At 42.6% G+C, this 16649-nt stretch overlaps 1 protein-coding gene across 1 annotated transcript in view; it reads left to right on the forward strand.

The window, feature by feature from the left end:
- LOC122556798 (dedicator of cytokinesis protein 2-like) overlaps positions 1 to 16649 on the forward strand; it is a 754195-nt gene that overhangs the window by 242798 nt on the left and 494748 nt on the right. The window contains exons 23-25 of the mRNA XM_043703987.2: positions 7939 to 8047; positions 11666 to 11736; positions 16101 to 16207. Coding sequence (XP_043559922.1) covers positions 7939 to 8047; positions 11666 to 11736; positions 16101 to 16207 — 287 coding nt within the window. The remainder of the gene's footprint in view (positions 1 to 7938; positions 8048 to 11665; positions 11737 to 16100; positions 16208 to 16649) is intronic.

Genomic DNA, 16649 nt, shown 5'->3' on the forward strand with positions numbered 1-16649 from the left:
TAGCATCAAAGGGTTCAAAAGATATTTTGTCTTGGTCTATCAGATGATGTTTTGCTGTTATTATATCTTAGAAGATTGATGTGGTCTGATGAGCTTCTTTAGCGAGGTTGAATTTCCACACTCATGCTATTTTTGAAGGTGGTTAAATTACAATGAACTATAATTTAGGAAATCATATTTCTTGTGTACTATTGGTTAAAACAGCCATTTGCAATAAATAACTGTGTTCTTGTTAATTATAGAAACCTGGGGAGAGTTTTTTTCTAACCTGAGTTCACTCGACAGATAAATTGGGGACATAAACAGAAATTACTGCAAAAGCTCAGCAGGTCCGAGCTGAGGAAGGGTCACTTCACCTGAAATGTTATCTCTGATTTCTCTCCACAAATGCTGCCAGACCTGCTGAGCTTTTCCAGTAATTTCTGTTCATGTTTCTGATTTACAGCACCTTCAGTTCTGGGAACATTGGATAGATTGACTTAATTCTTTTCACAATGGTGACAGCTCTAGGAATAGTTGAGACCTAATTTCCAGTGCACTACTCTAGCGAGTCATGATCGCTCATATTTCTTTCTTTTCATAAATAATTGCAACTCTAAACGTTACTCTTCTGTTTCTTTGAAACTTTGAATATTAACTAAAACCCTCTCTTCCACTTTGAATTCTCATTGTATTGAATTCAATACTCAGTGCATCATTTCCTATTGTATTGATGCTGCTTCTTTAACAAGGTTATGTTGTCCTTTTTTTTCAGAGGGATTGTAAAGGTAGAGGTTCTGATACATCTGGACAATCTACGAGCAAAAAAGTTTACGTGTTTTGTTTTACGAGACTTGTACAATGAAAAGGGGAGTGGCCAGTTCTCCTGGTTCAGGGTCTGGTTTAGTTTTAGCAGTCTGGCTGTTTTGTTTGCAGCAGCTGGTCAAGTTTTAGCTGGGGACCCAGAGAAGCAGCTCCACACTGATCCTCACTCTCTCCAACATCTCTCCTGTAAGAACCTGGGTTAGATTTTACCTTTATTTGCCAAGGGGTTGTTTATGGGGATGTTGCAAGTATTCGGAACAACGTCATTAAATTGCAATAGAGTCGATTGAGTTTTCAGATAGGTTAAGATATTCTAAATTCGGTTCTCTTTTGTTCATGTTTCATTCAGTCATCTGTAAATAGATTTTGTTTTGTTTAAAACCAAGTGGTTGGGCCAGTTGCATCACTCCTGGAATATCCACTATACACCTGCTTAAAACAAATAGAACGGTTAGGATCTGGGCTACCTTCTCGAAATGTTTTGAGAGGGTCTGGCCTGGTCCATAACGCTAAGGTCACCCAAACCTTAACCCTACGGGAACTCCTTGCTACCCTAGGTCCTCAGGCTTCAAATACATAATCCATTGCACGCCTTTACTGTTCTGTGTGTTTGATATTCTTTTCTCTTTTCAATCTTTGGCATCCTACTCTACAGACTTGAGTCTTGCACTTTGATTTCCAACTCGCAAAACAAAATAGAATCCTACTGATAAGAACAAAAAATGTTCAAAACATTTAGCTGGTCTTGCAGCATCTGTGGTGAAGGAGGCAGTGGTAATGTCTTAGGGTGGTGACATAACATCTGAAGTAAGGAAATTAGAAATGTACTAGATTTAAGGGAGAAATTGGAGAAAAGAACAAAATGGAAGGTGTCTGACATATTTCTTCATTATAAAGGATCTCACTGAAGATGAGATACTTGAAAATAACTTTTACAGTAAATATAAGATAAATTCTGATACTTTTAGACACTTTTCAACTTTAATTGGCAATCATTAAAGAAAAGTTCTAAAAAGTAAGAAGATCGAAGTCGAAACTCTTCAGAAATATCATAAGAATATCTAAAAGCTCTTAAGAATAAGTTTTAATTAGCAAATCATCTTCAATATCTTTCTGGAAGAGGATTTAACTTTTTATACAACTAAAGTAATTGCTGAGAGCCATGATCGTATTGAATGGTATAGTAGGCTCAAGGGCTGATTAGAGCTGAAAATGTGTTGCTGGAAAAGCGCAGCAGGTCAGGCAGCATCCAAGGAGCAGGAGAGTCGACGTTTCGGGCATGAGCCCTTCTTCAGGAAAAGGGCTCATGCCCGAAATGTCGATTCTCCTGTCCCTTGGATGCTGCCTGACCTGCTGCGCTTTTCCAGCAACACATTTTCAGCTCTGATCTCCAGCATCTGCAGACCCTCACTTCCTCCTCAAGGGCTGATTAGCCTATTCCTATTCTGGTTCTTATCTAATTTAAAACACTGAACTACATCATCCTGAAAAAAAAGATGGTATTCCTACAACAGCTTTCAAGTAGATCTTCAATTAAGAGAGACGACACTAATTAAGTAAGCAAAAGTGGAGAAAGATATTGCAGCTGCATGCAGGTTTAAAATCATTGATCCTTCAGATGGTGAATTGAGTTGGTCTATATGGAACAGACAATTTAGAAATGATTCCAGATCTCAAAAAAGAATCCAGAGAAAAACAAATAACTATGTTTCTTTACTCTGTGTGTCAGGTTGCGGGTCATGTTTTAAAGTGACAATACAAAAGAAGACACCAGCACTTTTAATAACATTGTAAGAATATTTGACAAATACTTAACATCAAGTACCAATCGCAATGAGGACAGCAGGATTTAACAGAATACAACTTTCAGGAGAACCCATTGACAACTTTATGAATCATTTTTGCCCATTGTCAGAATGTTGTGACCATCATTAGATTAGATTCCCTACAGTGTGAAAACAGGCCCTTTGGCCCAACAAGCCCACACCGACCCTCCGAAGAGTAACCCACATAGACCCATTTCCCTCTGACTAATGTACCTAACAGTATGGGCAATTTAGCATGGCCAATTCACCTGACCTGCACTGTGTGAGGAAACCAGAGTAAACCCACACAAGGCACAGGCAGAATGTGCAAACTCCACACAGACAGTCGTCTGAGGCTGGAATTGAACCCTGGTCCCTGGTGCTGTGAGGCAGCACTGCTAGCCACTGAGCCATCATTTGGACCTAACCTGAGACAGAGATGTCATTGGAATTTCTGATCGATTTATTTTAGATAAGATACTGTCAAAATAAGGTGTCGGATTGGAATGAACTATTCAGATAGCAGTAAAATGCAAAATTTCAAAATAGCACAAAAGTGTGATGGGAACAGAAAGTTAAACTTATTCAAGAAGCTTCATCAAGCTTCTAAGATACAAAAACAGCAGAGCATCACAGGATTGACCAAGACAAATGTCTTTGGATCCCTTCGATGCTCAAAGTTTTCTTGAGTTGGCAAATGGGACTAGATTGGGTTAGGATATCTGGTCGGCATGGATGAGTTGGACCAAAGGGTTTGTTTCCGTGATATACATTTCTATGACCCGATGAGTCTAAGTGTGGAGTTTAAAAAAATGTGCACTGGCAGAAATAATCTCCAGCTTCATCATGTCAATGCAACTTCTGTACGGAAGTTGGGTATTTTAAAAAAACTGTTCAAGAGTCAAAAACAACTGTTGACCCATTGAATCAATCATGCTAATGTGCAGAAAGAAGCAAATGCTTTACAGCAAATACGTTGGAAGAAAACCCAAGATTTGCCTCATTAACCTAAATTATGTGATGATGTATCAACTTTGGAATATAAGAATGAAACTTTCTTAAAAGTTGTTCATTAATTTACATGAATGTGAAAGAGGTTATGCAGGTCAGCGGTCATCCAACTAATTCAAGTTTAGTACTTAAGCAAGTGTTAATAGTTAATCTGAAAAATTCCTTTATTCAGGAGAATGAAATTGCAACTTTCAGACAGAGATGCCTGTTACAGGCAGAATACTGCTGAAAAGGAAAGGAATGCTGAGACACCTCTTAAAATGCAGGGAACAGAAGAACATTATCAGAAATCAAACTTCATTACAGAAACACATTACACTCTTCATATTCTGCAATACCTTGAATAACTTCAACCAGCTCCGAAGCAAATACTAGTAATTACAGTAATTTCACTCAGTAAGAGAATTGCTTCAAAGGTATCTGAACTAAAGAGAAAAACATACCATTCACACTTATTTACATTGGTGTCCAATAGCTCATCACCAGTGAGAAATTGGAAGACACTACGAATCTAAGAGGTTTGAAGGTATTATTCAATTCTTTCAAACTCTTCAAAACTGGCCATCAGATATCCTTGACACCACACCCACTAGGAGTTAGTAGTTGACTCCTGTTGCAGCCAATTTAAAAGACTGAACTGGTCCTCACCCTGAAAGACTGAACTGGTCCTCACCCTGAACACCCTCCTTTGACTGACTGAACTGGTCCTCACCCTGAACAACTTCTCTTTCCAATCCTCCCACTTCCTCCAAACCAAAGGAGTAGCCATGGGCACCCGCTTGGGCCCCAGCTATGCCTGCCTCTTTGTAGGATATGTGGAACAGTCCATCTTCCGCAGCTACACTGGCACCACCCCCCACCTTTTCCTCCGCAACATCGATGACTGTATCGGCACTGCCTCGTGCTCCCACGAGGAGGTTGAACAGTTCATCCACTTTACCAACACATTCCACCCCGACCTCAAATTTACCTGGACCGTCTCAGACTCCTCCCTCCCCTTCCTAGACCTTTCCATTTCTATCTCGGGCGACCAAATCAACACGGACATTTACTATAAACCGACCGACTCCCACAGCTACCTAGACTACACCTCCTCCCACCCTGCCCCCTGTAAAAACGCCATCCCAAATTCCCAATTCCTTCGTCTCCGCCGCATCTGCTCTCAGGAGGACCAGTTCCAAATCCATACAACCCAGATGGCCTCCTTCTTCAAAGACCGCAATTTCCCCCTAGACGTGGTCGACGATGCCCTCCACCGCATCTCTTCCACCTCCCGCTCCTCCACCCTTGAGTCCCGCCCCTCCAACCGCCACCAGGACAGAACCCCACTGGTCCTCACCTACCACCCCACCAACCTCCATGTACAGCGTATCATCCGCCATCATTTCCGCCACCTCCAAATGGACCCCACCACCAGGGATATATTTCCCTCCCCTCCCCGATCAGCATTCCGAAAAGACCACTCCCTCCGTGACTCCCTCGTCAGGTCCACACCCCCCATCAACCCAACCTCCACTCCTGGTACCTTCCCCTGCAACTGCAAGAAATGCAAAACTTGCGCCCACACCTCCCCCCTTACTTCCCTCCAAGGCCCCAAGGGATACTTCCATATCCGCCACAAATTCACCTGTACCTCCACACACATCATCTATTGCATCCGCTGCACCCGATGTGGCCTCCTCTATATTGGGGAGACAGGCCGCCTACTTGCGGAACGTTTCAGAGAACACCTCTGGGACACCCGGACCAACCAACCCAACCACCCCGTGGCTCAACACTTCAACTCCCCCTCCCACTCCACCAAGGACATGCAAGTCCTTGGACTCCTCCATCGCCAGACCATAGCAACACGACGGTTGGAGGAAGAGCGCCTCATCTTCCGCCTAGAAACCCCCAACCACAAGGGATGAACTCGGATTTCTCCAGTTTCCTCATTTCCCCTCCCCCCACCTTGTCTCAGTCAAATCCCTCGAACTCAGCACCGCCTTCCTAACCTGCAATCTTCTTCCCGACCTCTCCGCCCCCACCCCACTCCGGCCTATCACCCTCACCTTGACCTCCTTCCACCTATCGCATTTCCAACGCCTCTCCCCCAACTCCCTCCTCCCTACCTTTTATCTTAGCCTGCTGGACACACTTTCCTCATTCCTGAAGAAGAGCTTATGCCCAAAACGTCGATTCTCCTGTTCCTTGGAAGCTGCCTGACCTGCTGCGCTTTTCCAGGAGCACATTTTCAGCTCTGATCTCGTGCATCTGCAGACCTCACTTTCTCCAGGAACATGATCACAACAACAACACTATGGTTTATGATTGAATATGAAAAGATGATAATCTTATCCAAAAGAAGACGAGCACGAATGGAAGGAACATTTACATAGTACTTTGTCGCAATATCAAAAGCTGAAGTTTAACTGGTTTATAAATGATATGTTCTCTTGCTCAAATAGAGGAAGCTAACATTTCTCTAGATGAAATAATTCATTCATAACAGGTGAGAAATTAAAGTCCACCAAGATTCTAGAACTGCATTGAACTGTACCTAAATATTTTGTTCTTAAGCAGTAGACTTGCGTCCCAACAAAGTCTAAGAAACTTTGGAATGCGAGTGTAGGGAGGTGAGGGAGATGGGGTAGTAAACCCACTTTACTTATTTGAAACAATATAATGAACTGAAGAATTAGAAAAATGAAATGCCTGAAGGGAGAGCTCATACGAAGTAGTTACTACCTGAATTTAACTGATGTCATGAGATTGATTCCATCCATCTGTTCTGCTTTGGTTCCCATACCAATGCTGTATGAGAATATTTCAGTAGTAATAATGAGAACTTGTTCTTGGATTGAGCCTGATACCTTTTATGAGACCATCATATCTCTCAGAAGGGCTATTGCCTGCTATTAAGTAATAGTAGCAAGTGGGTGGTGGCTCAGTAATTAGTACTGCTGTCTCGCAGCACCAGGGACCCAGGTTTGATTCTAGCCTCCGGCAATTGCCTGCGTAGAATTTGCACATTCTCCCCGTCTCTGCTTGGGTTTCCTTTGGGTGGTCCGTTTCCTCACACAATCCAAAGGTGTGCAGGTTAGGGTGGATTGGCCGTGCTGAATTGCCCACAGTGTTCAGGGATGTGTGGATTAGGTGCATTACTCAGGCGTAAATATAGGGTAGGGAAATGGGTCTGGGTGGATTACTCTTCGGAAGATCAGTGTGGATTTGTTGGGCTGAAGGGCCTGTTTCCACATTGTAGGGATTGTATCTATACTAAACCTTTCAAAATTTTGCTCTCTTCTGCCTGACACTTATGGGGGAATCCTTCCTCATTTGGTCTCAGTAGCTTAGATTAACACCACCAAAAGGATTGGTGACAGTGAAACTACACAAGATCTCCCAGGTGATTCAAAAAGATGACTGTGTATCGAAGGTAGAGAATTAAAATTACTGATGATTGGAAACTCAGGGTCATGTTTGCAGGCTGAATGATAAAGTTCCACAAAGCACGTTTGATTTCCCTGCTGAAGAGCAGACCACGTTTTGAGCAACAAATACGCTGTGACAAATGGAAAGAAGACAGAGCTACGGATACAACCCTTAGTTGGAACTTGCATGTCGGCTCTTCTTAGTTGTTGAGTTGTTGAGTTGTCAATGAGTTGAGTCTTTAGATTTACATCAGAAAACAAGGTACATTTAGCTAAAGGGTAGGGGGAAATGGCCTTCATATTCCAACCACACCAGCACCATTTAACTGATTTGTTTTAATATGGTATTGACAGAGGGTAGGGGAGTTCAAAACTAGAGGCATAATTTTAAGGTGAGGGGCAAAATTTAGGAGGGACATGAGGGGTGACTTTTTCTCACAGAGAGTGGTGCATGTATGGAATGAGCTGCTGGAGGAAGTGATGGCTGCAAGTACATTTGCAGCATTTAAAAGACTTATGTACAGGTACATGAATAGCAAAAGCTGAGAGGGTCAAATGCAGGCAAATGGAACTAGTTTAGTTTGGGAAACATGGTCAGCATGGATGCGTTGAACCGAAGGGTCTGTTTCCATGTTGTATGACTCTATGAATTTTTGAATAAGCACATTGCCACAGCAGATCCTTGAACGAGAGTTCCCACTCAGAGACGTGAGTGAATAGCTAATAATTAAGACAAAACTATCTGTCTGTTAATGGAAGCAATTTCTCAGCGATTCACTAATTTTATATAAATATGCCAAGTCTTTGTGTTTTTGATAATTAGATCTTACTGAGCAGCAATTTCGATTTAAAAAAAAACATGTTTGTCAACCAATCTATAAACAAACCCTTTTTCTTTGTTCCAGACTGTATGAAGAGAAGGAACAGGTTGAGTTCGAAGAATCACTGAAAAAACTATTTGAGTCCATCAATAACCTGATGAAAAGTCAGCAAGTGACCACAATCCTATTGCAGGTCAGTTAGCCAATGAAATTGAAAATGTTGCATATATAAATGGGATTGATTGCAAACACTAGAAAGTAGACTGCCTTCATGATGAGTCATAGGAGGAGTAAAAGCTGCATGCAATAAAGTCCATCATTTACATTCCAGGTTACGTTCCTGGAAATCATTGTAAGTGGTGAACATATTTTATAACAGTGGTTCTAACCATCCAATATCCAAAATGCAGAATTAAAAGGTAGAACACAACAAAAACGAGGTTTTTAAGATAAACAAAATTAAAAGTCACCCAACTCCAGCTTATATTTTAAGCACTAACTTTAGGAGCGAACCACCTGATGAAGGAGCAGTGCTCCGAAAGCTAGTGCTTCCAAATTAACCTGTTGGACTATAACCTGGTGTTGTGTGATTTTTAACTTTGTACACCCCAGTCCAACACTGGCACCTCCAAATTAAGATAAATAAAGATGTTTGAATGGAAAGATTGTTTAATAAAATAAGAGATACATAAACTTTGTAACTCCAGCCCTTATTGTAATGATCTCTGGCTGAGTAAAGAATATCCACATGGCAACATCACAGGAAACAAGATGGCACATGACACACTAACCCAAAGGAACCCAAACATATAAATAGAAAGCAGGAATTTTCAGCATTGCTTCGCATGAGGTCCACTGAAGATGTTACCTAGTAAGGTAACGAAACATCTGGAAATGAACCTTTCAGCTCAGTGAGCAAACCTACATCCAAAACATTTTAAATTGTTTCAGCACACTCTGTGACAACCAGAAGTTTCAGCTCCCTTAAAGATGCTGTATATGTCTTCAACTTCATAAAACTTTGTTCTCTCAGATAAAGGTACTTGCCATTATCCTTTGAGTAAGTCCGACTTAGACATATAAGTTGCTTGTCCACCTTCTCAATACAGGCTTGAAGCCATGGAATAGGTTATGAATCAGATTTTGTAACTGCATTAACTTTGCGGTAGTCAAAACATAGACTTTGGGTACTGTTTAGGTTTGGCACCATCACTATGGGTGAGCTCCATTTGCTGATCTGATGTTTCATATGAAGAGTTTAATGGCTACCACAACAAATGTAGAGATCACATATCCATAGTATCATAGAAAGCATGGAAAATAGAAGCAGGAGTAGGCCATTCAGCCCTTCGAGACTCATCCACCACTCAATCCGATCATGACTGATCATCCAACTCAGTACCTTGCTCCCATGCTCTCCCACACCCTTTGATCCCATTAGCCCTAAGAACTATGCTGGCAAATAGGACTACACTTGTGCAGGATGTCTGGTCGGTACAGACGAATTGGACTGAAGAGTCTGTTTCCATGCTGTATATCTCTATGACTCTGTAAAACTACATCTAACTCCTTGAAAGCATTCAATATTTTGACTTCAACTGCTTTCTGTGGTAGATAAATCCACAGGCTCACCACTCTGTGCTTAAAGAAAGTTCGCCTCATCTCAGTCCTGAATGGTTTATCCTGTTTCTTTTAAACTGTGATCCCCTGATTTTGGAACATCCATCCTACATTTACCTTGTCCAGCCCTTTTAGAATTTCATTGGTTTCTTTGTTGTCAAGTTACTGAGGCTAGCTGAGACCTTATCGTAAGGCAGCTAGCATACTCTGTTCAAGTGCATTTCTTGTGAACAGTAAAGATTTTCCAATCAGCTGAACAACATCACAGCAAGGGGCGCAGTCAATGTCAAGTCTGCACAGACTTTTCAGATTGGTCAACAGACATGAGGATTGATCAATGTCTCTTTCTCTTTAATATTTCCTCTGAAGTGAATTGATTTACTAAAGAATCATAGGGACCCAGGTTCGATTCCAGCCTTGAGCGATTGTCTGTGTACAGTTTGCACAGGCATCCTGTGTCAACCTATGTTGAACCAAATTGAATTTATTGTCACATGTACTGAGGCACAGTGAAAAACTTTGTCTTGTGAGCAATACAGGCAGACCACAGAGCTAAATAGCATAGATAAATAAATAATAGGTAAACAGCGGCAAAAACCAAAACACAGGTACAGGCGAATGTCAAGAGTTTGTGAGTCCATTCAGTATTCTGACAACGGTCGGGTAGAAACTGTTTCAAAACTGGCCAGTGCATGTGTTCAGGCTTCTGTACCTTCTCCCCGATGGTAGAGGTTGTAGAAAAACACTGCCGGGGTGGGGTGGATCTTTGAGAATGCTGGCGGCCTTTCCTTGACAGCGGGCCTGGTAGATGGATTCTATAGATGGGAGGTTGGCCTTTGTGATTGTCCGGGCTGAGTTCACCTCTCTCTGTAACCGTCTCTGATTTTGAATGGTACAGTTGCCATACCAGGTAGTGATACATCCAGACAGAATGCTCTCAGTGATGCACCTATATAAGTTGGCAAGAGTATTTGCTGTCATGCCAAATTTTCTCAGCTGCCTGAGGAAGAAGAGACATTGTTGGACCTTTGTAACCAGTATGTCCACATGAAGAGTCCAAGAAATCTTGTTGTTGATGACCTCTCCAGCAGCTTGACATTCTCCATTCGTTCCACCTCTGTGTTGGTAATGCGTAGGGGGCATGAGTAACATCCCACTGAAAGTGAATAATGAGTTCCTTGGTTTTGCCGGCATTGAGAGCTAAGTTGTTCTCAGTGCACCATTTTTCCAGGTCTTCCACCTACTGTCTGTAGTTTGTTTCATCACCATCTGAGAATCGACCAACTATGGTGGCATCATCAGCGAACTTGTAAATGGCATTGGTCTGGTATTTGGCGACGCAGTCATAGGTATACAGTAGAGAGCCAGGTACACACCCCTGGGAGCTCCAGTGTTGAGTGTTAGTGAGGATGAAATATTGTCCCCAATCTTCACTGATTGTGGCCTGTGGGTCAGGAAATTGAGGATCCATTAACCCTGCGTTGGTGTGGGTTTCCTCCAGGTGCTCCGGTTTCCTGCCACAGTCAAAAGATGTGCAGGTTGGGTGAATTGGCTGTACTAAATTGCCGTGTATTGTGCAGGTTAGGTGAGTTATCTATGGTAAATGTGGACTTACGAGAATACGGTGGGAGGCTCTTCAAAGGGTCAGGACATTCGATGGCTGAATGGCCTCTATCTGCACTCATAGGGATTATATAAATCTATGAAGGCAGGAATTCAAGGGAGGCAAGGCAGCTCAAGCTGTTGCATTGTGCCATTGTCATAGTGGGTATGCTTACAATGTACCAGGTAATTCATAACTTCATACACAGAATGGGACAAAGCTCCAGAGGTTCAGAGGATATTCATGATTCAGCCAAAACAGTGACAGCTTCACCAGCAGGCCGTACCCTCTGCCTGTCTTCACCCATCCCCACATCACCACCCTGCCATCTGCCACCCCCGTTATCTGCAGCTCCCCCCACACCCACCCCCAGTCCTGAAGAAGGGCTACACCCGAAACGTCGGCTTCTCCACCTCCTGATGCTGCCTGGCTTGCTGTGTTCTTCCAGCCTCCTGCCTGTTTACTTTCAATGTATAAGTGAGCATGAAACCATCAATATGCAGGTTGTGCAGATAATTGATAAAAGTGGACTCTAAGTTCAGACAACTGCAGTAGTATTTTTTAAACTTTTTCTTTTCCTGCTCTCAGGTTGCTTCTTTGAAATATCTGCCGTCAGTACTTCATGACGTGGTGACAGTCTTTGATGTCAAGTTACTGAGGTACGTACATACCTTGCTGAGGATGTTTTTCCACAAGATGTGGAAGTTTTTTCCAGTAGAGGTTTGTTTTTTTGTTATTATTATTGCATTGGAAGTAAGAAGGGAAAAGATAATATTCCCTTTGATAAGATATCAAAGGAAACTATTGCAGAATATAAAGCTGGAGGAGAAAGTGAGGTCTGCAGATGCTGGAGATCAAAGTTGAAACTTTATTGCTGGAACAGCACAGCAGGTCAGGCAGCATCCAGGGAACAGGAGATTCGACGTTTCGGGCACATTCCTGAAGAAGGGCTTGTGCCCGAAACGTCGAATCTCCTGTTCCCTGGATGCTGCCTGACCTGCTGTGCTGTTCCAGCAATAAAGTTTCAACCCAGAATATAAAGCTGAGCAGGTATGGAGGTAGCAACAGAGTTAACCTTTCGAGTCCAATATGATGATCCTTCAGAACCCTTTGCTCAGCACTGCTGCCTCACAGCGCTGGGACCTGGGTTCAATTCCAGCCTCAGGTGACTGTCTGTGTGGAGTTTGCACACTCTCCCTGTGTCTGCGTGGGTTTCCTCCCACAATCCAAAGCTATGCAGGTTAGGTGAACTGGCCATGCTAAATTGCCCACAGTGTTCAGGGATGTGTAGGTTAGGTGCATTAGTCAGGGATAAATGTGGAGTAATAGGGGAATGGGTCTGAATGGGTTACTCTTCAGAGGGTCCATGTGGACTTGTTGGGCTGAATGGCCTGTTTCCACACTGTAAGGATTATATGATTCTTTTCCCGAAAACGCTGAATACAACCTTTGGAACCAATCCACTGTGATGTTATTCATTTTCCACGTTGGCTTTCGGTGGGGTTGCCAATTGATGCTAAAATTGGGGAGGCAGCTTTTCTGCAGCATGGTCGATACTCACACAAACAAGTTACGGCCGACAGCCAGAGGATATCTCATCAGTATGGGCTTTGTTTGAAACATGCTGCTGGCGATGAGGACCAACTGGATGCAGTTTTGAAACAAGTTGCTCATTTCCCCAAAATCAAAGTGTAACCCAATGAGTGATTCTGATGCAGAATTGATTGCCTTACAGCATGATTCAATATTAACATCTAAAAGGGAAAAATCCTTGTGTGCTATGATTCTACACCATTAATAACATTCATATTATTAAGACTAAGCTTGAAATACACATTGAAATATTGAATCAAATGATGGAGAATGACCTCCGCCATAAATACTGCAAGTTGATTCAAGCCGTCGAAAGGATCTCTCTGGAGAAACAATATGTTTTGATGGCTTTGACGGGCTGAATTGATGGATCTCTGTGCCTTGCTTGTGTGGGGAGTTAATAAACAGATAGAATTGCCTGCTGTGCTTTATGATTTTATGCTGCAGTTTGACCTGAGCAGCATACCCAATGAGTAAGAGAGAGCCGAGTTATTCTTCGCCTGACCTCAGTGGGGAATGATATCTCACGCACTTCAGGAGAAGCTTATCCTTTTCACTTCGAATGGGTTGATGAGGTCATCATTAGCACCGAAGGGATTGATTGAAACAGGAAGTGTTCCACACAGATCATCACTGTATTTGCTCTGAGGGAGGGTCACTGGACCGGAAACTTTAACGCTGATTTCTCTCCACAGGTGCTGCCAGACCTGCTGAGCTTTTCCAGCAATTTCTGTTTTTGTCACTATATCAGAAATTGACATGTCAGAACCTTCATGTAGGATCTTTGCACACCCTGGGGATGCCTTTGCAGACTTCCCAAGTGTTGTCATTGCTCTGAAGCACATCACTGCAACCAGCGACTCACTTTCAGCCAAGGCTTCCCCAGGAAGAGAATAGTTTGAATAACGGTCCAATTTGTGGCGTTTAATTGAAAGGTGAATGTTGATCAAGAAAGTTCCTTGGGGCATTCTCCTGGTTCGTCACATGAGGATAAAGCTCTCATCCAGAGTAACAGATGAAGCCATCATTCAATATCGTTCCCTACACTCCTCCCCCTACCTTGACAGTGTAGCACTCTTCAATGCAGCACTGCAATGATTGGTTATATTATGTGCAGAGGTTCCTGTGGTGCAGACTTCCCTGTGGTCAATGATTTATCTATCCTGCCCAGTGTCTTGGCATTTGACGGTATCGCCCAATGCTTGGGGTAGGCACTGAATATTTTGGCGTTAAATGTTTGGGTATTTCCAATTTTGCAGAGTGTGGGAGATGCAATTTGTCATATGCCTTCACTGATCCCATTGGCAGTTGCAGTAGAGTGGTTTGATATTCTGACTTCATCACCATGGCGTAAATATTGTATGGAGCTTCTCTGCCTCTCGTTATCGTCAGCTGTCTGTAGCCAGAGTCCAACCAACTGAGAGCATGTACTAGATTCAGGATTCTGTTCTTAAAAGCCATTATAAACGTCTGTTGTACAAATAATATTGTAACTTAAAACATGGAAAGTGGAGCATCAGGGCAGGGAGAGCCTTGCAGGGTGACAAATGCACCAATGGAGGATTGGTGTCCACTCCTCATGCTGATCTCCTGCCCCCATGCTCTCTCATTTCTTTCCTTTCCCATGATCCATCTGAACTCTGACCTCTCCCACATTAAATTTTGGCCCTCTCCTCCTAAGTTCCAGTCCATGCCTGCCACAGCTGACCTTGCAATCTGATTTTCTGCCCTGAACCTGCCCCCACACTCCCAACCCCATCCCTTTGCCTCACCCACCTCAGCCCTCCTGTTCTCCTCCTCAGTTGCCTGTGCCCCTCCTTCTGGTCTCGTCTTTATCCAACTCTTCACCCATCTGTTCTCCACTCCAATCTTCACCATGCCCTGGATACTGAAATGTCTTACAGTTCACAGGCACTGACAAGAACCACACTTTTTTTGGCAACATCAAGTACTTGTGTTTGGCCACAACTTCAGCTGAACCCATTTGATACCAGTCAGTAGAGTTGAGATTCTGCTTTCACATAATTCCTAACACCTGCCACCAACTACAGTGAATAGTGAGAGCCCAGGACTTCGACACTTGGTTGTCCAGCTAAGACCTTTGTGGACACCTTGGAATGGAATCCAATCAGGGAGACACTGAGTTCATGACCATTCATAGTTGTACATACCTTCATCTGTTTCTGGTTGCTGTCCTTAAGGGAAAGAACTCCATGCCTACATGTGACTCCAGCCCCATAGCAAAGTGTTTGACAATTAAATGCCTGCTGAAGTAGCCTATCCAGCCATTCAGTTCCAGGGCAATCAAGGAAAGGTAATAGATCTTACCAGTGATGTTCACAGCCCCATGAGGAATAAAAGGGTGTATTACAGATGTGAATCTATTAAATGTGCAAATGGTACTTCTCTGCATTGCTTCAAACTATTTTAACATTGTCAAACTCCACGTTGCTGGTTCCTATGTTTTCCAATGCACTATTTCAACATCATATGCGTGGAAAACTAATAATGATCAAACACCGCATCAATTGGAGTGCTTCATCAATTGGAATCTCTGAAATCCCACCCAGGCAAGCTTCAGTCAGCCAATAAAATAAATTAATAAAATGGCAGCTTTTTCTGATCTAATTTTCTCATTTCCAAGCTTTGTACCCAATTGAATCTACTATCATTCAAAGCAATAGATCATTTTAGCTTAATTAACTAAAACAACTGAAGTTATTAATGGCTTCCTGAGATCACCACCATGCATGTTTGTGTTTTTGCATTATAACGAGCAGCATTGAAATGTAACTCCCTCAAGATAACAAGAAGCTGTCTCTGCTTCGCCCCATTAAAGTACAGTTCTGTGCAATATTTCTTCTGTGGCTTTCCATGAGTAAAGGCCCTGATCATTCTAGGCCACCATTCCTGGTTAGAAAAGTAAACAAAATCTGGCAATTAGCTGTCACTCATCATAAACTGACACATTTTCCATGACATATTTCTACCAATCAGAATCCTCTTGCTGACCAATCATAATTCTCCCCTCATACAATACAAGAGTTGCCCTTCCTCTGAAATTGGTAATTCTCATGAATTATCCTGATGAGTGCAAGATGGAAAGCATTGACAAAATATGTCTTTTTCAGCACTACCCAAGATCTGTACTGACAAACAATGATGGGGCTTGGTTCTGTTAACTTTTGATTATTAACACTTGCATGATGAAAAATCCAAATTAAACTGTAACTTGTATCTGCTTGAGACTGAGCCTCTTGTAAGCCAAACCTAACTTAATTGCATCCTTACGTAAGTTAGCTGGGCATCCCTCTGCCAGTGCAGACGAAACAAAGCTCTTGAAACATGTAGTTTTGAGGTACCTTGCGCTATTGGAATTTTATTTTCTTAGAGCACTAATGAATTCTTTCTCTGTCTCTTTCTACTGCAGCCAACTTCTGTTAGAATTTTACAACAGCATACCACCTAATAAACTGCAGAAACAGAAGATCCAGTCTATGACTGAGATTGTGCGCAGTGAGCTCTTCAAGAAGAAAGGTTGGTGACCTTGAATGTGCATATTGTTGGGGTACGGGAATACAGGTGGAGGTGAAGAGAAAGTATACCCATAAAGGGGAAACATATTTGACTCAACATCGCCAATATGTTAGAAAAATGAGGTACAGGCCCCACGACTCATACTTATCAGGGACATCGCCTATATAAGGTGAATTGGTCCACTAACTGATCATTGCAACAGTTCTGTTTATAGCTTGCTAAGTGGCTACCTTTCTTCTTGAAGTACTTATCCTGGAGTTGCTGACTTAAAAAAAAAGGTCCTTCTGGTTCCAACCCTAAAGCATTTAAGCATTCACAAACAAAAACAGAAATTGCTGGAAAATCTCAGCTGATCTGGCAGCATCTGTGCAGAGAGATCAGAGTTAATGTTTCAGGTCCGGTGACCCATCTTCGGAACTGAGGAAAATAGCCAAAACGTGAA

Source organism: Chiloscyllium plagiosum, unplaced genomic scaffold, assembly GCF_037043375.1.
Source record: "Chiloscyllium plagiosum isolate Xiang-an unplaced genomic scaffold, Cpla_swu_hap1 HiC_scaffold_16, whole genome shotgun sequence".
Taxonomy (NCBI): Eukaryota; Metazoa; Chordata; class Chondrichthyes; order Orectolobiformes; family Hemiscylliidae; genus Chiloscyllium; species Chiloscyllium plagiosum.